The sequence below is a fragment of the Cnephaeus nilssonii genome (assembly GCF_951640355.1).
Source record: "Cnephaeus nilssonii genome assembly, chromosome: 1".
Classification (NCBI taxonomy): Eukaryota; Metazoa; Chordata; class Mammalia; order Chiroptera; family Vespertilionidae; genus Cnephaeus; species Cnephaeus nilssonii.
In genome coordinates, this window is record NC_137072.1 from 93,046,927 (window position 1) to 93,074,560 (window position 27,634).

Below are 27,634 nucleotides of genomic sequence, written 5' to 3' on the forward strand. Positions count from 1 at the left end.
AGTTGATAAATATAGAATGATGATTTTAAAAATATGTATGTGTGTGTATACATGTATATTTTTTATATTTAGAAACCTGTATACATTTAATGTAGTCATACTTCCTGCTAGTAGAGTAGTTGTTAGTTCACATGATACAAATAAATATATCAAGATTGACTTCCTTTTTCTTTTTTTAAGTATATGAAGATTTAATGGCATTCTGCCCTTAGTGTAGCTCCACTGTCTGAACAAGGATGGAAGCCATAGTGTTTAATCACTTGGTTTTCCCAGTAATTCCTGGGATTGGGGATTATTGAAACTCAGGGGAAAAGGGACTTGCTCACATTCACACAGCTAGAAAATGTTAGAGTTAGGACTCCAGTCTCCATCTGTCTAACTCTTGCAGGATCCTCCTGAGCCCAGTGAGCTGGTGGGGAAGGTGGACTCACAAATGCTCCGGGCCTGCCAAGGAGGGGCAGTCATTTCAGCTGAGGAATCGGGAAAGGTGTTTGCTGCACTGAAGAGCTGGCAGTGAAATCAGCCTCAGGGCTGAGCTAGAGGACAGAAAAGGGGAGGAGGGGAGGGGCTGCAGGAAGTGCATGCTCCAGGTCATAGAGGAATGGAGGCTCGTGGGTGTTCAGAGGGTAGCTGGGGATGGGCGTGTTGGAGAGCAGCGTAGGGTAGGCTCAGGTTGCAAAGCCTCGGTGCCAGAATGAGGAAGGCCTATGTGTGTCATGCTGGAGACATGGGGTTTCTAAGCTCTATATAATGGTGAGAATTTTATGGTAGAAGAAATTTCATAACTGGAGGGGAGTTTTGCAAAGATCACTTGGGGGCAGGCTGCAATATAGACTGAAAAAGAGGACACTGGAGACACAGGGTTGTGCAGATTGTTCACTGCACAAGGGTACGTGTGAGTGGTGGTGGGGACCAATAATGGCCCAGCACGTTATTCACCAAGCTGTGTGCTCTTGAGATTGGGCCTGCCTAGAGAGGGCCTGCACCTTTAAGCATTTTTGCAACAAGCTGCCCTGCTTGCTTATAAAATAATAGGAGAGATTAGATCAAGAAATAACCATGTACCCTAAGGCTTGAGTCTGGAGGTGGATGTGATGGTCTGTTTCCTGACTATATGATGTTGGGCATGTTCCCCGTCCTCTCAAAGTTGATTTCCTCATCGTTAAGGGAGAGTTAATAGGATCTAGCAGGGCCCCGGACAGAGCAGTTAAGGGGCATTGGTAATAAAAGGAGCTAGGCAGGCAAAATGGACAGACAATAGTCCTGGGACTGGAAGCCACTGCTAGCAGGCTACCCTGAGAGTGTCCTGAGAACTTACTAAGAGTTTTACATGTTTCATCTTATTTAATCCTACATCCGTTCTGAGAGGTAGATGTCATTGCCTCATTTTAAAGATTTTGAAACTTTGGCTCAGGTGGGTTAAATAACTTGTCTAATGTCACACAGCCAGGGAGTGGCAGTCAAGGCTTCAGCCCAGGTCTATGTGGCTCTCCTGCTCTTAACAGCTGTGCTGAAGCGCTATGCTTAGAACTGTGTGCACTATGTTGAACTCCCTTAAAACCCTACTTGAATCTCTCTGATGACATAATCTGATTTTATCTTTTACTAGTAGCCCATTGCAGGAAGATTCCTGCAATAGGGCTTCCTGCTGCGCTCTCCCCCGCCCCGCCCGCCTGCTTCCCTTCCTTCTCCCCCGCCCCGCCTGCTTCCCTTCCTTCTCCCCCGCCCCACCTGCTTTCCTCCCTTCTCCCCACCCCACCTGCTTTCCTCCCTTCTTCCCTGGCCCCACCTGCTTTCCTCCTTTCTCCCTGCCCTGCCTGCTTTCCTCCCTTCTCCCCGCCCTGCCTGCTTGCTTCTCAGCAGCTTCGCTCCCTTCTGCAGCACTTGGCTTCTTTCTACGCTGTCTTGATATGCAAATTAACCACCATCTTGGTTGGGTTAATTTGCATACTCACCCTGATTGGTTGGTGGGCATGGCTTGGGCGTAGCGAAGGTGCAGTCAATTTGCATATTACTCTTTTATTAGGTAGGATTGTTTTCCACTTGAATTGGGTCATAGTTTTCATATAATGCTGTGTTTAACTTACTAGACTGTGAGATCCTGAGGACTGGGATGTAGTCTCATTAATTGTTTTTTCTTGTGGTCTTTCCTAAATTATGCATAGATAAGGTGATAGATCTCTAAAATTATTTTGTGTCCTAAAATTCAATAATTTTAAATTATGTAAGTAAGGCTTCAGTTGCAGTAAAAGTGAAGTCAAAGGAGTCACCCGCCCTGGTTTCGTTTGCTGGAGCATCGTCCTGTACACTAAAAGGTGGCAGGTTTGATTCCCTTTCAGGGTACACACCTCGGCTGTGGGTTCCATCCTCAGTTGGAGCGCATATGGGAGGCAACCGATCGATGTTCCTCTTTTTCTCCCTTCCTCTCTCTCTCAAATTAATAAAAACATATCCTCAGGTGAGGATTTAAAAAATGATAAAACAAAAGGAGTCACTGGATTTTAGTGTGATATCTGGATTGATTGCTAAAGTTTTAGGAAATTCCTAATTGCCGTTTTATCAGATAAATAATTGGTGACTGGCTGTCCAAGACTGAAGCCATGATCAAAGTGCACTTTTGCAAGCCCTCTTTGCAGGCTGTGAAGCCGTGCCTTCGGCCGCATCCCCGTGCCGGGTATAAAAGTAAAATGTCGTGAATGCTCATTTTGAGTCCATGAACAACGTCACACTGTCATTCATCCCGGGAGGACCTCAGCTTGTAAACTCATGCGGAGCCCTTTGGCTGAAGGTCACTCTTGTTTGGTCCCTGCTGGGTGCAGGTTGAGACAGGAGAGACGTGCTTTCCTTCTGCAGGGCAGATCAGGGCCCTGGAGTCCCATTGCCTAAATTTGCATCCCAGCTTCTCTCTGCTTCTGAACTCTGTGACCTTGGTGAGAAAGAGTCCGTCAGATGAGGATGGGTAAGAAAACAGGTTGTCATGATTGGTTCATGTGCTGCTGGGTCATGGGGAATTTAGGGGGGAATCCACGTCCTGATGGGAGCCACTTGTGCTTTAAAGGCGTCCAAAGTGTGAGTGCGGAGGACAGATCGGACGCTTCACTGTTACAGCCCATGTTTATCTCAGGACGAGGCTTTGCTGATGTCACAGCAGAGGTCACGTTCTCTTACAACACGTGCATCCCCTTCGTGAACTCTGGAGGCAGGTTTGGCTGTGCTTCCTACTCTGTTTGCCTGAGGACAGTAGGAAGCGATGGCTTTTAAGAAAATGGAAAATGCTATTCCAGATCAACATTGCCTCTGGGCTTTGAGAAACTCGGGGTTTCTTTCATCTTCCAGAAGAACAGCCCGAGTGAGCTGTGAGAAAGGAAACCAGACCTGGGGAAGTTGCAGTAAAAGTGAAGTCAAAGGAGTCACCCGCCCTAGCTTGTCTCGCTGCTCCTGAGAAAGAGGAAGAGAAGACCCTAAATAGCTCCAGTAGCCTCAGTAGATGGCGAGTTCAGGTGCGCTTGAAATAGAGCGCGTGGTAGCTTCTGATTCCCATGGGCCACTGCTGGGCTTGCGGGAAATGGGCCTTAGAACATTGCTCTGCTGCAAAAACAAACGTGTGCCTGTCGGCCACAGAGTTTATGTTCTTTCATAAACGCGAAGTCGCACAAAGACTCATGATGTGATGCCCTCTTGAGGTTTTATATCATGGATTACTAGAAAAGCAAGCAAGTTGGATAAAAATACTCCCCAGACCCAATCTTATTCTTTACACTTTCGAGTAAGGGCAAACGTGGCCTGTGCATTCTTCACAATGAAAAGCAGCTTTCAATAAACGTAGGATTAAAAACCTTTTCCAGGGTCCCCTTCCCCCACTCTGTGACCCCTGCAAAAAGCTTCAGTCGGCTGTAAGCTAGTAATCCCTTAACACAGGGATACTTTGGTGGGGAAAATAAAATCGGGTTGTGCACCTTTCCTTTTACTTGTTAAACTAATTGTTGTTTTCCTGCATTTAAAAGCAGATGTTAAACTCTTCCTTTGATGTTCAGCAGCAGACAGACTCCAGTTGTGTTGTAATATGTTTATTCAAACATATCTATTGTTTAAATAAAGATCAGCTTTGGCAAATTAGATTTTGATGGTTACATTTTGATCTGGAGCCACAGAACAGAATAGCAATTTATTCATTCATTCAATTCACGCTCATGTGATTCCTGCTTGGCCCCTTACATAGATTGTTTTCAAATCTCACAAATACCACAAAAACCTTGCAAACTAGATAGTGCTATCTCTATTTTATAAATAAGAAAAACAAGGCATAGAGAGTGATCAGAAAACTTGCTCACGGTTACATTGCTATTAAGTGTCTGGGAAATACATGTGGGTTTTTTTTGGCTGACTCCAAAGCTGCCTTTTAAGAGGAGATAATCAATGGAACAAAGATTTTGAGGAGTTGGAATCAAGAATAAAGAAGTTAACCTTGAACCTTTTGTGCATTCATTTACTCAGCAGGCATTTATTGAGTGCTTATTTTGTGCCAGGCACTCTCCAAGGTGCTGCAGATTCAGTGGTGGGCAAGATATGGTCGAGTCCTCACCAGCTTCAAGGAGGAAACAATGATTGAAGAAGAATGTTTGCTCCCCCCAAAGCTGCAGCGTCTTGGTTGGGAGAGATTTTTTTAAAAAATTGATTTCAGAGAGGAAGGAAAAGAGAGATAGAAACACCAATGATGAGATAGAATCATTGATAGAAACATCAATAATGAGAGAGAATCATTGATTGGCTGCCTCCTGCACTACCCCTAATGGGGATCTAGCCCGCAACCCAGGCATGTGCCCTTGACTGGAATCAAACCAGGGATCCCTCAGTCTGCAGGCCGACACTTTAGCCACTTGAGCCAAACTGGCTACAGCTTGGTTGGGAGAGATTTTATAAAAAATTTTTAAGATGTGGAAATTTTGACACCTTAACAAAAGTTTATTTTGTTATTCTTTTACACCCGTATATACACTGAGTGGCCAGATTATTATTATCTCTGAACGCATAATAATCTCGCCACTCAGTGTGTGTGTGTGTGTGTGTGTGTGTGTGTGTACATACTAGAGGCCCGGTGCATGAATTCGTTCATAGGTGGGATCCAGCCAGCCTGGCCAGGGGGAGGGGACATAGGCGGTTGGCCAGCCTGCCTGCTGGTTGAACTCCTGGTCGAGGGGACAATTTGCATATTAGCCTTTTATTATATAGGATACACACTGAGTGGCCAGATTATTATGCATTCAGAGATCATAAAAATCTGGCCACTCAGTGTATACTAAATTAATAAGCAGAGGGGTGGCTTCACTAGAATACTTTGCAATTGTACCCCTTGTTCAGGCTCCTTAGAACATGCAAGGATGGAGGTTGGAGTGATACTATATTGAGTTTTAAGTAAAGTGTTGCAGACACAGATTTGGAAAATCACCTGGCAAAGACTATGTCTGTTTCAGCTTTGGATTCCGCATCTCATGTAGGAGGCACAGTGCCTGGCATGTAGCAAGTGCCAATACCTCTGGTTGGTTGGCTCAGTGATGGGAAATCAAATAGGGGGAAGGAAGCTCATAGGGAGGGGATAAGTTGGGTAACATCAAGGAGGAATGTGAGATTGGCAATAAAAACCCCCGATAAATAAGCAAGGAGAGCCATGACATATTACAGACTTACTTCACATGTGCAAACTGTTTTAATAACCACAGCGGGGAGGAGCTGTGTTCAGGGGATCTGGACCTGCCATTGAGTTTGGGTGCTTGGGAGAGACTGCAGCCTTCTTTTGATCGTCTAATTGGACGCTTCTGACTTCCTGTTCACACATGAACCCTCTATGCCCTCTTTCCAACCACAGTCTTGATTTCAATTTTTGAGATTTTTGGCTTTTAAGTACAGTATTTGGTAGGGTGACTAGACATGTTGGCTTGCTGGGACAGTCCTGACTATGCCTGTTTTCTGTTATTATATTTCGTAATGCTCCCTCTCAATATCATGTATCCTGGTTTGGAAGGTAAATTAAATGGCCACGTTGCTAAGAAGGGAATTTGGTGGCATTCTGTATCTTTAAAGAAAACCTTTGTAGCATCCAGACTAACTTTGAGGAATTAACTTAATGTGGATGTAGTACCAATAAAATTACACAATACACTAGGGTCTGATTTCTTATAATAAGTAGAAAGAGAAAATGAGTGGTAGCTGAAAAGAATCATATGTAGAGAGAAATAAGTTTATTTCAACAAAATGAACTTTAATTGCTGGTACAACTAATGGCTGGCATCGCCATATGAGAAAGGGCATTTAAAGGTTATCCTGATGATGGGTGGCATTTAGGGAACCTGGCATGCTTCGAGGAAATCTTGGCATCATCACTAGTTTTGATGTAGAGTTTCAGTGTTTCCACAGCAATGGTAATTGAATTCAGATGCATTTTCATTTGTTCTCTAAGTGGAAAGTAAAAGAAATAATTCTTTAGAACAGAGGATTTGTCAGAGATTTAAAGAAATGGCTGGATGGAAAGTTGTTTCATTCAGATTGCTCCCCCTCAAATCTTCTGTTAAATTGTGTCTTTTGTTGAGATATTTTAATAAAATGAGGTATTCATATAGGGACTTCAAGGGTATTAAAAGAATCTATATTGGGATTTTTCTCTTAATTAATAGGGTTAAGTTGGTTTTTATAGTTCATTTATATGGATTTGAAGAAACAAACGAGTATTTTGTCATACAGATGTATGTAAAAGCTTTAGGTATTCAGGTAATGCTTGACAGTAATTGCAGTGTAAGAGTGGGTAGATTAAAATCATGCTTATGACCAGTCTTTTCCACATTAATATTTTATGAGATAGTGATGCATTTGCCTTCAGGTCCCATTGTTTCTTGTTCCCTGCAGTTTAATCTTACATAGGAGGGTAGATTTCTAGAGTAGAAGGACTGTTTTTATACAATCCTATAAAATTCCATTTGTTTTGGAATTAAATTTGGACTTTGCCACTGACTGTCTATGGGTTAAGTTCTTTTTCTGAGGCTCAACTTTCTAGCCTATAAAATGGGAAAAACGATATCTATTGCTTAGAGTTTATTAACTTGTTTATTCATTCCAGAATCTGGGATAAATATTAAGCATGTTACACAAAGTTTAGTGTTCTCCCAGGCTTAGGAATCACTACCAGATACTGAGGATAGAGAGACATGTGTTGTTATTGGAAGGGTGAAAGTCAAAATAGTTAACCAATTTCTGGCCCATCAGAATGGATTCTGACTGTAAACATCTGAATGGTCATCTTGGTTCTCACTGGATATCAGCCTGTATTGTCAATATCAGCAAATCTGTGTTTGACCTGGGATGATTTGCAAGGAAGCCCACTGTGCTTCCTAGTATAAATCAATGCCTTCTCCTCTGAGATGATCAGGAAGGGACACCTCCTTCATATGATGGTGTGAGCCTAGCCTTCTGCCTGGATTCCTGTCTCAAGGGTTCCCGTTTTCTTTGGGGACCTTGCTAATCATCGCTGCCAGCAGTGTGGCAGCTCTTTGGGAACCGTGCTTTCCCATTTTCTATTCCATTCCTAATCTGGAAACAGGTCCTTAGTTCCTTATAGCAGATAGAAGAGGAGTTCATGACTTTTCACAAAATCTTGAGAGTCGCATAAAATTGGTTACTAGATGCGTTGGCCTAGACCCATTCTCACTGGGTCTTGTACAAGGCTGCCTCTCTGGCCTGACCCCCGACCCCCAACCCAGAAGTGACTGTCAGCCCATCTAGGCATAGAGCCCAGGCATCAAAGAGACTGAGGCCCTGGAAGACGGAGGAGTCCCCTCTTTCTCTGCCAAGTCTTTCCTTGCTAGTTCTCATTACTTACCTCAGGCTCTGCTCTTCCCAGGATAATTGACACTGGGCACTTCACCTCTCACAGGGCAGGCCAGAGATGTTTCTCTCTCCCACAGGGATGGATGGCAATAGGCACAGTGATCAAAAGCTCCCGTATAATCCTGGGAGGTTTCTTTCCCATGGCAGGGGTGAGTCAGTGGAACCATATTGGGCATATACTGGTGTAGGTAAAAGTCTTTAAGTAACTGTGTTGTGATCACCTCAGACCTGCTAGTTTGTCTGTCATTAAAAAGACAAGAGATAACAAGTGTTGGCGAGGATGTGGAAAAAAGGGACCCTTGTGCATTGTTGGTGGGAATGTAAATCGGTGCACCCACTATGGAGGTTTCTAAAAAAATTAAAAGTAGACCTACCATACGATCCAGTGATTCTCCTGTGGGAACATATCCTAAGGAAATGAAACCATTATCTCGTACAAGTATCTGTGTTCTCCTATTCATTCAAGCATTATTTTTACAACTGCCAATACATGGGAGCAACCGAAGTGTCCATCAACAGCTGAATGGATAAAGGAACTGCAGTCCATATATACAATGGACTCAGCAGTGCCTATTGGTAGCCTCTATGATGGAAGAGATGTAGACATAGTTCTGTCATATAAAATTTTTTTTAAAAATCATGTATATAAAAGGCTTAATTATCTGACAGAAAATGGCCCCTCTTCCTATCTAGCCTTTTTCCTTCAAGTCTAAGCCCCGAGAGGCCTGACCCAGTGTTTGTCCAGAGCTTCCTATGTCTTGGTTCTCCAACAGCTGAGCTCCCTGTTGCCAGTACCTGTGTCACATGCTTCATTTCAGTCCCACGCCTACCACAACCTCCTGTGTTTGCAGTAGGCGTTGAACGATTGGCGGTTCATTTGACTTGCTCTCAGTTACTACTTTTTCAAACGAGAGACGATATTTCCCCATTTTCTACTTTCCTTAAAACTTCATTGACTATCAGTTTACATTGTGTGATATTGGTGAAGTCAATGACACGTTAATTATATCTTGTCATATTTGTTAAATTCAGATTAAGAAGGTGTTTGAGAGATTATATAATCCAATACAGATTCTTACAGTGAAATCTAAACATCTGCTACTTCTGATGATTGGAAACAGAACCCTCACAGGACAAAGGTGAAACCCCTCTGGGTAAATTTCTGGCCGATCCCGTTAACCATTGCAGAGTGGGGGAACAAAGAATGATTTCTGTATACCTGAATACTCATTCACACTTTGGGCACAGTGAGTCCTTTTTGGAAATAGCTATCGAGGGTTCTACCATTTTGAAATCCATTAGCTGGCTGTGAATTTGCCTCCTTTGTATTTGTGCATAAGAAGCCAACCTTGCTTTTGAATTTCTTAAAAAGATAGTTGGAACCCTGGCTGGGTTGGTCAGTTGATGGGAGTATTGTCATACACACCAAAAGGTTAAGGTTAAGGTATATGCTGGTCCTGGCACATACCTAGCTTGTGGGTTCGATTCCTGATCGAGGAGCATTCGGGGGGCAACCAATTGATGTTTCTCTCTCTCATAGATGTCCCTCCCCTCCTTACCTTTCTCTCTAAAAAGTCGATAAAAACATATCCTCGGGTGAGGATTTTAAAAAAAGGTAGTCTTGGAAACAGCTTTTGAGACTGGTTTCTTGGAATCCCTCTCCGCTTGCCCCTTTTTTTTCTTTTCAGAATTGTATGTTGTTCCCTACAGAGCTGTGCTGATTATATTGTGTATTTACTTGGAGACACACACCTATTGCTGTGCATAATCACTGTCCATTGTGATCCCCAAATGAAAGAATGGTGCAGATTCTGAAACTGAGATAAATTTATCTCAGCTTTTCAAAACACGCTGTGAACACAGTATAGTTCACTCAGACAATGGTGGGATGAAACTCTTGTTTTAGCGGCCATTAGATATTTCATGGGAACTGACTGCACAGAATATATGATAAAGATGGCTTGGCAGTTGACAGAATCTGAAGTCGCATTTACATCACCAGCGGAGATGAAATAAATTTTTGGCCAAAGTGATTAGTAGCCTGAATTCTGTGACTGAGGGGTTGATCTCTTGGCAGATCTTTATGAAGTAACACCACAGGCAGGGAAATTATACACATTGCATTTATTTTGTAAACCTCTCCACAGGGGGAGTATGGTCCTGTTCTGTACAACTAACAAAAACTGCACTTGTACTTTGTCATGCCTTTAACTGTAGCTGTAGCTTGTCCTGAAAGACTTTCTCAGTTTCCAGAAACAATGGGCACCACAGAGAGAGGCTTTCTTTCTTTGCATCCACGTTTCTATTAATGCCATGACTGTTTTATGGAGCCCTTCTGGTCACATCAACCGTTTGTTCTAAGCTATCTATCTTAACTTCTAGCTTCGTCCGCAAAATTTGTGTGGTTAGCCTGAGACATGTGCAGATAAATTGCCTGGGGTTCAGCTTCCTCAGACTGGGAACTAAATATGCTGCAGTGGCTGAGCTGATGGATGCAGCTTTTCAGCAATATTGATGTCGCTACAGTCGGATATAAATCTTTGCATGCCTTGGTGTGCATTTTCATATTCATGTGCAGTTCTTGACCACTGGTTTCCAAATGGCTTCATCCCTCAGAAAGCCCTGTTTTAAGTAGAAAGACAAAGAAAATTGTTCTTCCTCACCCACTCACAACAATACAAATGGTGAGCGTAGTCTTTTTGCCAGACGTAAATAGCAGGAACTCCCAGTTCACACACTGATTACAGTCCCATGGCTTGTTGTAAAGTCAGTTAGTGGTTTTGAACTTGGAATGTATTTCCTAATGGGAGACACCAATTCAAAGAATAGTGGAGCCTATTGAAACTTCTTTAACCCATAAGGTTCCAATAGCATCGTTTTCTTTGGACCTTTAAAGCCTGACCTTCCCCCATGTTTCCCTGTGGAAAGATGTTCTTGGTTCTGCTTTGGTATCTTTTTAAAAATATATATATTTTATTGATTTTTTACAGAGAGGAAAGGAAAGGGATAGAGAGTTAGAAACATCGATGAGAGAGAAACATCGATTCAGCTGCCTCCTACACACTCCCTACTGGGGATGTGCCCGCAACCAAGGTGCATGCCCTTGACCGGAATCGAACCCCGGACCCTTCAGTCCGCAGGCCGACGCTCTATCCACTGAGCCAAACCGGTTAGGGCTGCTTTGGTATCTTAAGGAACATAAACATTTTATTCTTAACATCTGTAGACAGCCACCTGTCTCTACCTGTGTATCCTGGGGCACCATATCAGTCAGCGTTCTTAGAAGCAGTAGAGACTGGCTGAATGATTTAAGCAGATAAGTAACTTCTGAGAAAATACTGGGTAGTTTCTTGAACTGCTGAAAGTTGGGAAAAGGGCAGGATCAAATAGAGACTAAACAGTCAGGTTCATAGCCAAGGTCATCTGATATGATGAGTTCTCTGCAGGGTGGACCTGATCATTGAACACTGGGCCATGCTGGTCCACATTGACCACACTGTTAGCTACCAGACACTTGCCACCAACTCTGTCACCTTAGCCTTTACTGCCTCTGGGCACAGGCTGTTGTTACCATTGCTCTCAGCCTTGATAATGCCCTTCTGCCCCTGCCCCTTTGTGTCTCCAGCTCTAGATGTAGGGCTGGCCAAGGCTAAGTCATGTGCCCATGCCTTAGCTGCAGGGAGTTCTGGGAAGGTGAGTATCCAGCCATATTCCCTCTGTGTCTAAAGGTGTGCCTTTCGTCAGTACTCATGTGATGAGGAATTCTCCAGATACAGGAAGGGGGTTCAGATACTGTACTCTCCATCCTACCCGCCTCTGGAAGGACAAATCTTCACTATCAGACGCTACAGTGGGGCTCTGGTAGAAGGGGGGTAGCCAGCATGTTTATCCATCTGAAGCTGCAGTTAATGAAATCAGTGACGACGACGATGGCTCACTTTTTCTGTGCACTGGTGGTGTTCAGGGACCGCTTCACCATGTGTTACTAAAGCCAGGGGGGTGATTTAAAGCCAGGCACATTTGACCTCTCACAGTATTTTCCTTACTACTTCAAGATAAAATTAATTAAATTGAATATTAGTGGTTTGATTGGGAGGAGCAGATTAAGGTTTATCTGTTTCCTTATCCTATATAATAAAAGCCTAATATGCTAAGTGTCCGGTCATCCAGTCAGCTGTTTAACCAATCAAAACGTAATATGCTAATGATATGCTAAGGCCACTCAGCTGCATGCTATGATGTTCACTGACCACCAGGGGGCAGACACTCTGACCGGTAGGTTAGCTTGCTACTGGGGTCCGGCCAATCGGAACTGAGTGAGATGTGCCGGACACGCCCTCAAGCCCTCCTGCAGTCCCTCTCCGGCCCTGATTGTGCACCAGTGGGGTCCTTTGGCCTGGCCTGCGCCCTCTCACAATCCGGGACCCCTCAGGGGATGTCGGAGAGCCAGTTTCAGCCTGACGGCGGAATGACCGGTTGCTATGATGTGCACTGACCACCAGGGGGCAGACGCTCAATGCAGGAGCTACCTCCTGGTGGTCAGTGCACTCCCACAGGGGGAGGGCCGCTGAGCCAGAAGCTGGGCTCACAGCTGGTGAGCTCAGTGGCTGTGGTGGGAGCTTCTCCCACCTCCGCGGCAGCGCTAAGGATGTCTGACTGCCAGTCAGACATCCCCCAAGGGCTCCCAGACTGTGAGAGGGCACAGACCGAGCTGAGGGACGCCCCCCCCCCCCCCAGTGCACGGATTTCATACACTGGGCCTCTAGTTTATAGTATAAAATGAAATTTTACATTGTCAGTTAGTCTTATATGGTTAGATGGTTTAATCAATTTCTACCCTTTTAAAAATTTATTTTTTATTTGCAATAAGACATATATATAGCTTACAACTTTCTGCCTGCTTATTTGCATTATTCCCACTTCTCAGAGGCAACCACTTTAAATTCATTTAGCTCTTTTTCTAATATTTACTTCCATATAGCTAATTAATATGTTTATATTGATATTTCTTGATTTTTAAAAATACCTGTTTTTATTGATTTCAGAGAGAAGGGAGGAGAGAGAGATAGAAACATCAATGATGAGAGAGAATCATTGATCGGCTGCCTCCTGCACACCTCCCACTGGGGATCAAGCCCACAACCTGGACATGTGCTCTCGACTGGAATCGAACCCAGGACCCTTCAGTCCACAGGCCAATGCTCTATTCACTGAGCCAAACCAGCTAGAGCGATATTTCTTGATTTTTTTTTCAATTTTAGACATTAAATATTGAATTCTAATTAAGGAAGATAAGAGGTTAGCTCCCTTTTATTCTCCCTCCATTAAATACCTATCATTTACATTCCAAGGTAGTTATATCTCAATTTGTTTTCACTGTATTTTTCACAGCTGAGTTATGCATGTACTATGGCTTGATTTTCTTTCTTGTACAGCATATTAAAAAATTTCTTTTATTAAACTCAAATTCTACTTATATACTACTTATTCATCCCCAAACTCTCAGATAAGGTCAAATACAATGGCTTGTCTCTCAGTTCTTGTGTCTGTGTGACATTTTCTCTGGAGCCTTCCGCTTGCCTGCTCCATTCTGGACTGTTTACTCTTGAGGCCTCAGGCACAGCTGTTGGCCAGGAATTTGCCTTTACTCTCACCTTGGGACTTCTTGACTGACCTGTTTATGCTGCATGGCTTCACTCTTGGTTTCTTCTCTCTTTGGGGGAAGCACATTGCCCAGTTGCTTCTTGAGAAAGAGTATGTATGATGTAGTTTTTCTTGAGTCTGGCATGTGCGAAAATATCATTTAGTTTCTCCACACATATGATTGATATAAAATTAAAGTTGGAAATTGTTTTTCCTGAGCGTTTTAGAGGCCTTGTTTCATTTTCTTCTGCTTCTGTTACTGAATTGTTGGATGCTTTTCTGATTCTGGTTACTTTATATGCGACGTGGGGGGAGGGAGCGTATTTAGTTTTTTGTGTTTTTTTAAATGTTCTGAGGTTTCATCATAATGAACTTGCGCTTTCCTAAGGTTCTGTGCCCCATGTTGGCTTGCTTCTTCCTGACAGTTCTGTCTGTAGGCATTTAAGTTTTTCCCTGCTTTGAAGACTCACTCATCTTTGGCCCATATGCTTTCCATTTTCAACCCTCCGCCCCCCCCCCCCCCCCAATTAATTTTCTCCTCTTTCATTGTCTTTCTTCTTGTGAGTTTATCTCTGCCTCTTGCTTACTGTCGTTTAGTGGAGGGAATGGAGTTAAGCACATGATTGCAATCTACCACATCCAACTCAAAATCCCTACTAATGAATTTTTGAGATTTGGTCTTTCAATTTGGATACATGGTTGTCTGGTCCATTAACGAAGAGTTAATTAGGTTACTGTAGGATGGATTCCATTTACTCTACTTTTTAGTTCCATTCAGAGATTGTTACTCTCACTGACAAAATGAGCTAGGTGTTACCCGTTCTTGATTTGAGTATGTAATAGGAAAAAGGGTCAGTTATGCCTAAGGTATAAATTCCAAGTTTGATCTCACACCCGTTCACAAGAATAACATGCAGTTTCCTATAATATAAAGAACTGACTTTTATTGCCTGGAGTGTTCTACAACCATAATCCCAGTTGGGTCTGTCTTTCTTAGATTTCCTACTAGTTTGACTTGAGTTGTGTTCAAGCTGGAAAAACATTCTTTTCTGAGAACCATTCTCTCCAGTGGTCCCGGTTGTACTCTGCCGGATGCTGAGTTTCCATGAGGCATCTCTAGATTCTGTAGGAGAAAGTTGGACCATGACATCCTTCTCCATTCCTAGGATAAAATCACTCAAGAGTAACTCCTGTAAAATACAGAAGGTTTTGTAATGTGCCAAAGGCTTCCGTTATTGAACATGTAAACACCACAGCAGAATCAGGACCAAATACGATCTTTCAACTCTTTCCTTAAATTTTATTAACACCCTAATTTTAACAGTAGTGACTGAATTTTTTTTTTTTTACAATTTTTAATATATTATTTAGGTCTTTCAAGAATTACTGTAAATTACTATAGGCCTTATTCAACCATTGTAAAGCAAAGGGAAGCCAATTCAAATTTTAAAGGCTTTGTGTCCTGCAGCGTTTGAATGAGTATAGGGCAGTGGTCGGCAAACTGTGGCTGGCGAGCCACATGCGGCTCTTTGGCCCCTTGAGTGTGGCTCTTCCACAAAATTCCACGTGCGGGCACGCACGTACAGTGCAATTGAAACTTCGTGGCCCTCGCGCAGAAGTTGGTTTTCGGCTCTCAAAAGAAATTTCAATCGTTGTGCTGTTGATATTTGGCTCTGTTGACTAATGAGTTTGCCGACCACTGGCGTAGGAGAATCTGATCTGATTCCCAATCTAGAGTTTACAGAAACTTAAAAAAATAATGATATTTATCTTCACATGATAGAATTAATATTTCTTCTGTTTCAGACACCTCATGTTCTTTGTTGGTAAATCAAGACTGAGAGTATGTACAAGTTCTGAGAGGAAACATTTCTATTTGAAGGTTCCTGTTTTCCTCGCGATAGTAGGAGTGCCAGGCATCTGTCTTCCTGCTAACACTTGCTAGAGGTGTTGCTGCCTCTGGGCAACAAGGAGGAAGTACTTCTGTCCTTCACACCAGAAATAGATACTCTTTCTCATTAGCATAACTCAAAAGATCATCTTTTTAGTGAGATGGGTGCATCCCTTATGGTTTTCACAGGTTTAACTATCAGATTATGTATTGCAGAGCTCGGAGAAAAATAGCTCTGGTAAGGTAGGTAACGGGAATTTTACTGAAAGCTAGAATAGCAGCAACAACTTTGTTCTTTTTCTCTCTGCCAATATTTTGACCTCTTCTTCCTTTTATTTATCATGTATTACTTTTGATGATTCTTGAAGGGGTTCACGTGTCTTGTTTTAACATAGTTAACATGTACACACTTCCCACTGTACTTTAACTTCAAAAAATCACCACCAGGGGTGAAAAATTATTTGCCGGGAGAATTGGATGTGTCAGGATTTAGGTAAACCGTACACAGTCTAACTTGCATTAGGCAACTCTGCAGAGTGTTGTGTATTACTGTGTTGGCTGTTGGAAGGAGAAAAATTGATTCTTGGCTGATTTTGGAAAGTTCTTCTTGTGTTTTTGGGAAGTGGAGCAAGGGAAAATAAAGAGAAGAAAGTAGACGTAATTTAAGAGAAATAAGGTAATGTATATTCAAGTGTCTTGTAAATAACAAAAGATGTTAGTTGCTGTTATTGCAAGGGTTTAGCTTAAATGAGAAAAAATATCCACAAAGATTCAGTAAAGAAAACTGGGAAAGAGAGAAAAGAAATAACTTGGATTAAAAAAAGTTAAGAAAGAAACAAAGTAGGAATGTCATCATGGGGGAGTTGTACAGTTTAGTTTGTGTTTTTTTTAATCTGAAAAAAACATGAGTATTTGTACTTACTATTTAAATGGTTACATTGAAAACATTTTATTTATTAACCAGAAGAAAAGTTCCATCGAAAATAATTGGGGGGGGGGGGGAGTTCTTATCATAAGAAGTGGTGGGGATTGGGTGGAAACCACCAGGCATATGACTTTCTCAGCTTTAAATAAAGATGTGTGCGTCATAGGGGGTTATGTACTGTGATTCCACTTAATTAGGTTTAATTTACATTTATTGATGTCATCTGCGCCTTTCATTTTGTTCTCATTCACACCTTTGCAAGGTAGGTATGATTAATCCATTGTACGGATGAGGCATGGAAGGCTAATCGACGTGCCCACAGCCATTTACTTCCCCGGTGACAAAGCCCTCCTTTCTTTAGGTTTTGGGTTTATTTCCACAGATGCTTCACACCAGATCAATTGATCTGTTGTGTTTCTGGATATTCAGCTTATTGGATTTCTCTACAAGGAGTGCTTGTTAAATAACAGTGGTCACTTACAAATAACACCTCCGGGCCTGGTTTTAGGCTTGGCTGTGCTTGTACAAATGACTTCAGATGAGTCCTACTTAAGGATTAGTATTTGAATCCTCCAAGAACCAAGGAATAAACAAAAAAGACATTTCAACTGCCCAAGTATGGGTGCAGAGTCTGAGCACTGTGCCCTTCAGATCTTATCTGCAGCTGGTATTTTATGTTTAGTTCTCTTATACTTTTTTATTTTATTTGGTTTCCATAGCTGTCTTGAAGAAGGGAAACGCTGATACTCTGGCAGCAATGAGACTTGACCCTTGAGGGCAAAGGAGAGGCGATAACCAAACGATTAAAGGCTGACGAAATATCTCCCAGAGCATAGCAGTCAGAGGCTTTGAGTAAAAGAGCAAGCAGCCCTCTGTGCTTCGGAAGGTTGTGTTGCCTTTACAGGAGATTTAGTTGGTTACTAGTAGCATCCACCCAAAGTCAATCTTATGCCCTGTGCCTCTATTGCATTGATTTATCTTCAACTCAGATCCTGACTCTACTTGTCTTTAGACCTGGATCTGTCACTTGGATTCACCTTTGACTCTCCAAAGAGTACTTATATCTGTGCTTTCCTTGGTGTTTGAACGTTGGCAATTTCTTCCTTTTGACTCTCAGAGTGCTCTGTCATTTTGATAAGAACTCCCCACCCAGCTCTCCTCCTGGTGGTAGAAACCCAACTTCTGCCTCGTATGCACTGGGCCAGCTCCTTTTCCTCGGAGTTAGTATTCTCATGTTCCAAGGGAGCAAGATCATTGACAGTCATATTGATGATCTCGTGTCACCAAACAAAGGTTAATTATATTCTAGATTCTCTGAGAAGGCATTACCTTTTAGAAAAAAAAAATGAATTCAGTATGGTTGAAAGTAAATCCACTTTTTCAAATAACTTAGATGAGTAGTCCTTCAACTATTATGAAAATCTTGATCATTCTCAATATCTTACTCCTTGAGCTTTCCAAGTAGCAAGATTATATAGTATAATAACTGCAGAGTGATTCAGAGAATTGTAAATGTTATAGAATATATTATTTTTGAAGAACATTACCAACTTTTTTAGTAGCTTGCACAGCTTTCATATAAAAATGTTGCATTAGCCCTAGCTGGCTTGGCTCAGGGGGTAGAGCATTGGCCTGCAGAGTCCCGGTTTTGATTCTGGTCAGGGGCACATGCCCGGGTTGTGGGCTTGATCCCCAGTGGGGGCATGCAGGAGGCAGCCGATCAATGATTTTCTCTCATCATTGATGTTTCTATCTCTCTCTCTCTTTTCCTTTCTCTCTGAAATCAATAAAAAATATATTTAAAAAAATAAATGGTCAATATTTTTTTAAATGTTGCATTAAATAAAGCCATTTTTAAACATTTTGTTTACAAATTTGTTTTTTTAGGTCAATAATAGCAAATACTTAAGTAGAGACATTATGATGTCATAAAATACTTGGAAAGGGAGATAGTAGCACAAGTGGTTATTGACATGAAATGTTTACTTGAGAAAATTCTTGGCATTTTTGCCCCACATCAGCATAATGAGAGTTTGTAGGAGAGGCCCAGCATTAATGTATCTGTTGAGGATTAATGTCCTTGTAGAGCACTTGTTAGTGAATATATTATGAATAGTATCATAAATATAGTAATTAAAAAGTTGCACACTAAACACTTCGTGGATTGCCATAAACATTCCTTTCGTCCCCTCGATGGCTTGCATTCAGGTGAGTAGTGTATTGTTCGTCTTGATCTCTTAGCATTCTTAATCAAGAATAGAAAGAAGGATGGCTGTCTCAAAGAGTTGTTTCCTTCTCAAGATCTTGCTGATCAGATGGGCAGAAACACTGGTTGTTTTCAGGACCGAGTTATTTTTTAACAGCTCAGAAAAAAATGTCACATAGTACATATAACAACAACAACAATATCCCACTGTTCCTTTTGAAATTTTTATTATTAAACTTATTTTCAGACAATACCATAGTGTGCTGCTGTGTGATGTGTAAAATGTATTCAGTGTGATCAGTGATTCCTCAAAGCTTGTGTGTTATAAAAGAAGTGAAATGATGAATAATATAAATATATATTAGTACCAAACCATAGACCTGTGAATTTTCAAAGAAGCGAGTCTTCATTATCTTATTACTATCTATTGCCCCAGTGGGCTGAACCTGAGCAGGTTGCTGTGTTGAAGCAGCGGCTGGGAGGAGAGGCACCCTGCTGTTAGAGTAATGATGTCCTGTCCTTCAAGCAGAAGGATAAGGAGGAGGCAGACAGATGTAAAGTGGGCAATTTCCATTTCTTTGTATGCTCCAAATGTTCGCACCTACCTGTTTTCTCATTTAAGAGGCTTTTTTTTTCTTCATAATTTCGGTTATTTCTGAATCCTCTTACTTAACACACAATATTTATTTATGAGATCATAAAGATTTTCTTCTGTGCAGAGAGAGGAAAGGAAATGTAGTTGACTGTGATTTGCAGCTTGGCTTTGAGTCAATGAGGGTGGGAAAGGAAGGAACAGAAAGACTATTTCTGGTCTCATTATTTAATTGGTCTCTTTCTTAGTTGTGTGAACTCTTCACTTATGCATTGGATTACTGATTAATCCCATATACTGTATATTGACTGCTTGTTATATATCCTTGCCCTGGGGATACAAAGATGAGTGGCCCAGTCAGTAGGCATCAGATGGCTTTGGAACCTTCTCTTGGCAGAATTCAGTGATGATAAGGTGCTTATCTAGAATTCTAAAATGCTGCCATCTTCCAAAGATGGCCTGGAAATGTTCATGTTAACAGGATAGACAAACTGGAGCAGCCTCAAAGTTTCGGAGGTCGCAAAGGCTGTCCAGGGAACATAGAATCTACTTTCAAGGCGTTTTCCATTTCATTAGATTTTCTAATGAACCTTGCTGCTTTGAACATGATTGGAGTGCTTTCCAATACCTCCACCCACTTCTGAATTTACTGAGACTGGAGGTTGAAGAGTGGGCAGGATTCTGAAGTGGGAAGCCAATGGCACTGTCTTAAGAGGCATTACACTAGGAAATCTCAGGGACAGGTGCCTCTGCCAGCTCCATTCTCCCCTTGCCTTTATATTCAAACTAGAGGCCCAGTGCACGAAATTCGTGCATGGGCAGGGTCCCTAGCGGCTGCTGGCTGCCAGCTGCCGGCCAGGGCCTCCCTGACCCTGGTTGCCTGCTGCCACTGCCAGCCTGGGTGGGGCCTGGCGGGGAGGGGGGGGGCGCTGCGGGCAGTTGGCCGGGCTGGCCCCACCTCCTGGTCAAACTACCAGTCGAGGGGACAATTTGCATATTAGGCTTTTATTATATAGGATGTCTGACTTTATTTTCATTAGGTTAGTCATGCTAGGAGGGATCTTTGAATTGAAGCATCTTAAGAAGCCTTATAAGATGGTGGGTAGTAGTTTCACTTAATGAAACTATATGCAAACCTTTGGAAAGATTGTCATCCAGAACCTAAGATCATTTTAAGAAGAGTGTTCTTCTGAATCTTTTGATACTATTAAGTTCTACTATGGGTGTGCTTATTTCACGAATACCCTTTTCCACCTTGATATGTACTAGCGGATACAGTATTTATTTTCATTAAAATGGGGTTGAACTACTTTAATTTTGCCAGAAACCAAGATTTTCAAGATCTGTGTCTCCAAACCATTTATGTGTCAGCTCATTTCAGCAAAGTCTTGCCAGCTATTATTGACAATATTGATGTCATTTGGTATATTGATTCCAACATCCCAGTGCTGTTGCCTACATACTTACTATAACCACATTTGTCTTTATTCCTCTAATTCTAATATTCTCCTAATATCAGAAGGTTGTGGATTCCACTTCCTCTTCAGGGCCAGCCCTTCCCACCTCCTTTGGGATCTTATTCCATCCTTGCCTCCTTCTTCTTGTACTCTCAACCTTTCTCTCCCTACCGATTCCTTTAGCTTCTCAATGTGGACTTCCATCAGCACGTATCTCTTCCAGCAACCATCCATTCTCCTTCTACTCTTCTGCTGGCTCTGTGATCTGTGCCTCCACCCTTCCACTGAAACCTCCCTCCGTCAAGGTGGCCAGTGACTGCTTGACTGTCAAGTCCAAAGGTATGTTTTTCATCTCTCCTCTCTGTTCATCTCATTGTATTCCATGGTACTTCTCTACCTTTCTCCCTTGGTCTTGTGCACAAGACCTTCCTCTGCCCATTCTGTCATTGTTCACGTTCTGTAGGGTTCTGCTTTTAGCTCTGATCCTCCAATCTTCTCCTTCTATCCAAGTTCCTTCAGTGGCATCACCCACTAACATAATTTCTGCTACTTTCTGTGTAACGATCACTTATATGCCTTTATGTTTTGCTTAGGTTTCTTCTCCAAGCTTCATACTCAAGGATATCTGGGCATCCCTACCTGAATCTTCTACACCTCAACTTCTAATGCCCCCAACTAAACCTTTTATCTTCCTTATTAAACTTGTTCATTCTCCTGCATTCTCTACCTCAGTTGTCACTTCTCTCCACCCACATAGAGTCATTTTTCCAAGTTGTTTTGCTTCGGCATCTGGATGTTTCCTCAGTCCTAATTCTTCCTCTCCTTTTCCCTTTCCTACTTACTTCCGCTACCCTAATCCCCACCCTGCCTCTCCGGTCTAACAATTAAACTGGCCTACTTGGTCTCCCTGCCTCCACTCTGCCTCCTTTGGATCCATCCAGAGCCAGTAAGGCATCTGAAACCCAGACCTAACCCATCAGGGGGTGTCTGTAACCAGGATAAAGTCAGAGTTCCTGGGTATGTGAGTAAGGTTATGATCTGGCTTCTTTGCTTCACTCCCCACACCGAATTACACCATGCGGTTTCTTACCTGCTTTTCCATTGTCTTGTGCCCCATTACCAGCTTGGCGAAGACCTGCCCAGCCTGAGGACATGCCAGGCATCCCTTTTTGTTGGAAGCCTTCCCTGACCTCTCCATTTCTGGGCTGGGTGCCCCTGCTTGGCGTGACTCTCAGTCACTGCCCCATCCCACTGTCCTACCAGGTGCATTGTGTGTGTCTCTAGGCCCCACTAGACTTCACTTTCCTTAATGACAGAGCCTGTGTCTTATTCCTCCTTGTAGCTCCAGTGTCCAGCACGGTGCTTAGCATATAGTAGGGATTCAACGAGTGGTTGTTAAAGGAAAAATTAATAATGACAGTAAATCAGTTGCATGTTTACAAAAAATGGGCAAAAGTAATCTATGCATGAAGGGAGCTTCTGGGGTGCCGATACTGTTCTGGGTTTGACCCGGTGTGTTCAGTTTAGGAAAATCCATTGTGCCGTCCACTTGCGGTATGTGTACTTTTCTGTATCAAGGTTAGATTTCAGTAAAAAGTTTTTCTAAGAGTCAGTTTGTCGGCTTATCTACCCAGTACAGAAAATTTCCTTTTTTCCTTTCAAGCTCTTAGAGTTTTCACAGGATATTAGTTCAGCTGTAACAGCAAAGAACCGGGCTGCTGCTGTTCCTTTTCGTTAAGGAAGCGTGAGATGAAAAGGCATAGGTGACTCACGTGGGATTGCCTGGTCTTCCAGAGAGGGCCAGCGGGCCAGCCCTGCTGGGTAGACATGCAGTGGCCTGCACTCCTGTCACACTTATGGCAGGGGCCACATGCTAATCGTCAGCGAGCTCTGTGCCTGCCTGCAGGGACAGGGAGACCGCCTCGGATGTGACCATGAATAATTCATAAATGTAGTTATCTGGAAATTTGTGGTCATCATTAGCATTTTAATGAAAAAAATGCAGTCATCATTCTCAATCTCTGTTTTGTTTCTACTTTTTTCTCCTCCCCCACCACAGCACACCCTCTCAGTCTTCCTGAGTAGTGGAGACTCCCGAGGCCCCTGCAATGTGCTGACTGGTCGCTATGGGCAGACGGTACCCGGAGGCTCACTGTCATCCAGGCAGCTCATGTATGTATGGGATTTCTCTCCTCTCTCTCCCTCTCTCCCTTTAATTTCCATTGTAGAATATGACAGGGTGCTGAACTGGTAAAGGTTTATATTTAATTGACAGCATTTAGGAATGCAAGAGAGTGAATCGCTCTAGGGTAAATGTTTAATATTGAATGATGAGAAATTAGAATTTTTTATATTATATTGGCCCTATAAGACCAGGAGTGTATATCAGCAATCTTCCTTTCAATGCATCCAGTCATATAGAGGGTTTTGTGTGTGTGTGTGTGTGTGGTTTTTTTTTTAGCTTTCCTTTTTCATCACAATATATAACATTTGGACCAATAGCAATGCCATAAATTAAAAACATGTCCCAGTGACTCTTTGAATTCCTTGAAATAAAAAAATTCATGGATTCAGAAGAGAGGTCCTCTGGGGATGTCATTGTTGAACACGTGTCAGGGAGGGAGGCCCCAACTCTTATTTCTTAACATTTTCCAAAGAGGAAATTCCTGACTGCCTCAGTGATGACTTTCAATGCCTCACAACACTTAGGTTTTTCCTATCATCATCTTTGGGGAATGGCTACAATTGTACCCTTTTCCTGTTTGTCACTACCCCTGATTCACTTAGGAGAAAAATGATTATTGCCCGTGTAATGTTCCTTCTTATTTCTATAAAGGAGAGTTTGTCTCAAACATATTTTTTGTTCCCTTTAGTCTTTCAGCTAGCTGTTTAGATATTTCTTTGTTTTTGTTGCTTCCCTTTGAATTTCTGGAATTTTAGCTTCAAGTCAGGGTTGTGTTTGGGTGTGTAATTCCCCAGAGTGCCTTTGCTTCCATGTCCCGTGCAGTGTTATGCTTGTCCATATCCACCTTTAAGTCCCTTTTCCTTGTATAGTTCACTTTTTTCTTCATAGGAAAGTTAGAACCCCCCTCAAAGCCATAACCAGACAACTGCTTCTAACATCACCCTAACAGCCAGATCATTGGGAGCAGCATTGGAGGGAGAACTGACAACAGGGTGAGGATTCAGACCAAGCACCAGGGTCAAAGCCACAGGAGTGGGGTAGACAGCTTTTCACATGTACCTTAGCATCCTCCAAGGCCATTACTGAATTACTGTAAAATGAACAGTTTTCATAGTGAACATCATCACAAAAAGCTCACCCTGTATACTGTAGTCCAGAGGTTGGCCAAGTATGGCTCATGGCCAAATTCAGCCAGGCCCATTTTTTGGTAGGAGCTAACAATGGCTTCTGTGGTTTTAAATGGTTACATTTCACATCTATTTATATAAAGAGCCAGAGTCGTAACATCCAAAATGACTGAAGGCTCGACCGAATGCCAGGCTGCGCACAGAGCAGGTGAGCAGGCTGAACTGCTGACCTCTCGGAGAGAGAGAGAGAGAGAGAGAGAGAGAGAGAGAGAGAGAGAGAGAGAGGTGGGGCTGATCAGCAGCGGCAGCCAAGCCTCTCTCTCTCTCCCAGAGGTCAGCAGTTCAGCCCACTTGCCAGCAGCCTGGGGTGGCTGCTGATCAGCCCTGACTATGATCAGGCCTGAAGATAGGCCCGGAGATGCTGACTGGCACAGAAACCAATCAATCAGAACCAAATCTAGTTGAACTGCGAGGAGCCAATGGCTGCCTAGGAGGTGGAGCTTTTGACGCTGACTGGCATAGAAACCGACCAATCAGAACCTAATCTGGGTGAACTGCGAGGAGCCAATGGCTGCCTAGGAGCGGAGCTTTTGATGCTGACTGGCATAGAAACCGACCAATCAGAACCTAATCTGGGTGAACTGTGAAGGCAGAACCTAAGGTGGGGGCTGAGGAGGGGTTTTAAGGGCAACTGCTGTTTGGTGTAAGGTGTAAGAAAGTGATTCAATTTGTTAATGACTGGTTTGGCAGTATAGTGCATATGGCTGGCTATCAGTCCAGATATAGGGATTATGTGTTTTTGTCTGCCAAGAGTATCTCCTCCTGCTGAAAAAGGCTCCCCACCCCCTAATTTAAGCAATCCTATCCTATACAATCTATCTATACTAATAAAAGGGTAATATGCTAATTAGACCGGGTCGTCTGGCCATCTTCCAGATGTCCAACTTCCTTCTAGAACAAAACCATGGTGGTGGAGTCCGAGCCAGAGGCAGTTAGGGGCGAGATCAGGCCGGCAGGGGAGGGCAGTTAAGGGTGATCAGGCAGGCAGACAGAGGCAGTTAGGGGTGATCAGGTAGGCAGAGAGGTTAGGGGAAATCAGGCAGGCAGTGGGGCAAGGTAGGGGCAATCTGGCCGGCAGGGGGGCAGGTAGGGGCAATCAGGCTGGCAGGGGGGCAAGGTAGGGGAGATAAGGCCGGCAGGCAGGCAGGCAAGTGGTTAGGAGTTAGCCGTCCCAGATTGTGAGAGGGATGTCCGACTGCCAGTTTAGGCCTGATCCCTGTGGGAATGACCAATTTCTATGACACACACTGACCACCAGGGGGAAGACAGCACAAGTGCCGCTCAGCCCATGTAATGTTCCTTCTTATTTCCATTGTAGAATATGGCAGGGTGCTGAACTGGTGAAGGTTTATGTTTAACTGATAGTATTTAGAAGCCAGGCTCGCCAGCCAGAGCCTCTCCTGCCTTCGTGGCAGCACTACCGGGTGGTGACAGCAGGTGCAGCGGGACCAGGATGAGCAACAACGGAGCTGTGCCCAGCCCCGGCTGGGGTTCCTCCCCAGCTGCCTGCCGCTTTGGCACTGCTACATCCCTCAGGCCGAAACCCGGCAGTCTGACATCCCCCAAGGGGTCCCCAGAGGTCCCAGATTATGAGAGGGCACAGGCCAGGCTGAGGGACCCCACCTATGCATGAATCCGTGCACCAGGCCTCTAGTGGTTATATAAATCCCTGTATAATCTCTATTTTGCTTCTTGTCCCTGAGAACCTAATGTATCTACCATCTGTCCTGTTAAAACAATGTTGCCTATCCCTGATGTAGAAGAAAGTTGGAAACCAGGTGCTATCATTGAACCCTATGAAAGTGTTATTATTCAGCCTACTAAAATGCTTATTTCATATGGTTGGATCTAATATATATCAAGGAAATTCTTCTTTCAAATGGTTAAAATTCCAGCGTTTGCTCTTTTGGGAAGTTAAATTTACTTAGAAATTCACAAATGTAAATGTGCTCCTTTTTCACCGTCCTGGGGAATGCTTCCCTGCACACCCTCCCCGCCCCCATCCCACCCCCTGGGAGTTTTCCAGGGGGGCTCCGAGCTGCAAAGGCTTAGCTGTCAGGTAGCTGAAAGGAAGCTCTTCTTTTACACATATTCCTTTTTACCCAGAGTTCTCTAGGAGAAAACTGTCTTCTTGTCTTACCTTCCTGGGTGCAGGGACTTGCTGGCATCCTCAGAGGCCTCTGCTGGGCATGTCACCTGTGCTTGCTGCTGGTGGGAAGGAGAGTGAGTGGCTGCCTTTTCCATGGGGCACACGTTGGTCCGTTGGCCTGCTGTGTGTCTGCATGACATGTTGCTTGAAACGTCCTTCCCTGCAGCTGGAATGTGGTTCTCGCCCTTGTGTGCTTTCCGTCCCTTCATTCCAATATTGTTGATCCCTTAGTCCAGTGGTCGGCAAACTCATTAGTCAACAGAGCCAAATATCCACAGTACAACGATTGAGATTTCTCTTGAGAGCCAAATTTTTTAAACTTAAACTTCTCCTAACGCCACTTCTTCAAAATAGACTCGCCCAGGCCGTGGTATTTTGTGGAAGAGCCACACTCAAGGGGCCAAAGAGCCGCATGTGGCTTGCGAGCCGCAGTTTGCCGACCACGGCCTTAGTCCAATGCATTAAAACCGTCATTTATTTTATGTGGTTTCTTTTCTGTTCTCACCGCTCCCCTTTGTACCTCCCTTCTCCGGATTATTAGATGAAATTTGCTTGTTGAAGCCTCCCGCTGACCTTCTTTAGTGGCCACTCTGTGGAAACATTAACCTCAGCTGCTCTGTCTCCTGTCATCTAAGACAAGAAATCTAAGGTGACATGGTGCCTCAGGGCCAGGCCTGGGGCTGAACAGGGCCACATTGTTCCCAGGGAAGGGAAACTATTTCGGGGGAAAATAATTCTCTGGAGTTTATAGTTTTGTTACTAAGTGTGGACAGGAGCTGCTGTGCTCTGAGTTGTTTTTGAGGCTCACATGGCAACTTGGAGTTGAGACTTTCTCTCCTTCTGTTTTGGGATCCCGGCTTTGCCTTTCAAGGACAGGATGCTGCTTTGAGGACAGGATGCTGTTCTTTCGTGAGTGTGGACTGGCATCCACTGAGCACCAAAATAAGAAGCCAAGAGCCAGAGCCTGACCTCTCCTGACTTTTCAGCAGATATTCGTGCTTGTGTTAAGACTAGAGTTGCTTGGTCCTGGGAATTGATAAGCAGGTTGCCTCCTTAATTATTTTTTACCTGCACCTATCCGTTCCGTTGCCTGACTGCAGCCGCCGCTCGAACACTGGCATCAAGATCTGGACTGTTGCAGCAGCCTCCTGACTTCTGGCCTGCTGTCTCCCTCCCTGCAGATTTGACTCATTCATAAAAGCCAGATTAATCCAGCTCCTGAAGCGCTTATACCTTAGCTCTGAGCATGCCCCTTCCCTGCCAAGAGTATTTAGAATACCCTCCCCAGTCCAGAAGGGCGCCCTGACGTTCAAGTCCTCCACACTTCCTTTTGCTACTCCTGTGGTACCCATTGCTCATGGTTAGAAATCATGATTGCTGTTGTCAGTGGAGATGCCTGAGGCTAGCCCACGTGGGCGCCCCTGCGGAGACACACCTTTGCCTCCGGGTTCGTGTGCCGTCGCTCCATCTTCAGACGCCCGCTGGAACCCTGCTCCGGCTTCGGGGTGCAGCCGAGCGGCCCCC

At 43.6% G+C, this 27,634-nt stretch overlaps 1 protein-coding gene across 9 annotated transcripts in view; it reads left to right on the forward strand.

Annotated features, from left to right (window-relative positions):
• APBB2 (amyloid beta precursor protein binding family B member 2) overlaps window positions 1-27,634 on the forward strand; it is a 336,993-nt gene that overhangs the window by 109,695 nt on the left and 199,664 nt on the right. For 8 of the 9 annotated variants that reach the window (XM_079777652.1, XM_079777646.1, XM_079777651.1 and 5 more), the window contains one exon: window positions 22,649-22,761. The exons of the other annotated variant lie outside the window; for it this stretch is intronic. Coding sequence is in view for 6 of the 8 variants with exons in the window: in XM_079777646.1 (XP_079633772.1) it covers window positions 22,716-22,761 (46 nt within the window). In the remaining 2 variants the exon portion in view is untranslated. The remainder of the gene's footprint in view (window positions 1-22,648; window positions 22,762-27,634) is intronic. 9 annotated transcript variants of the gene reach the window in all.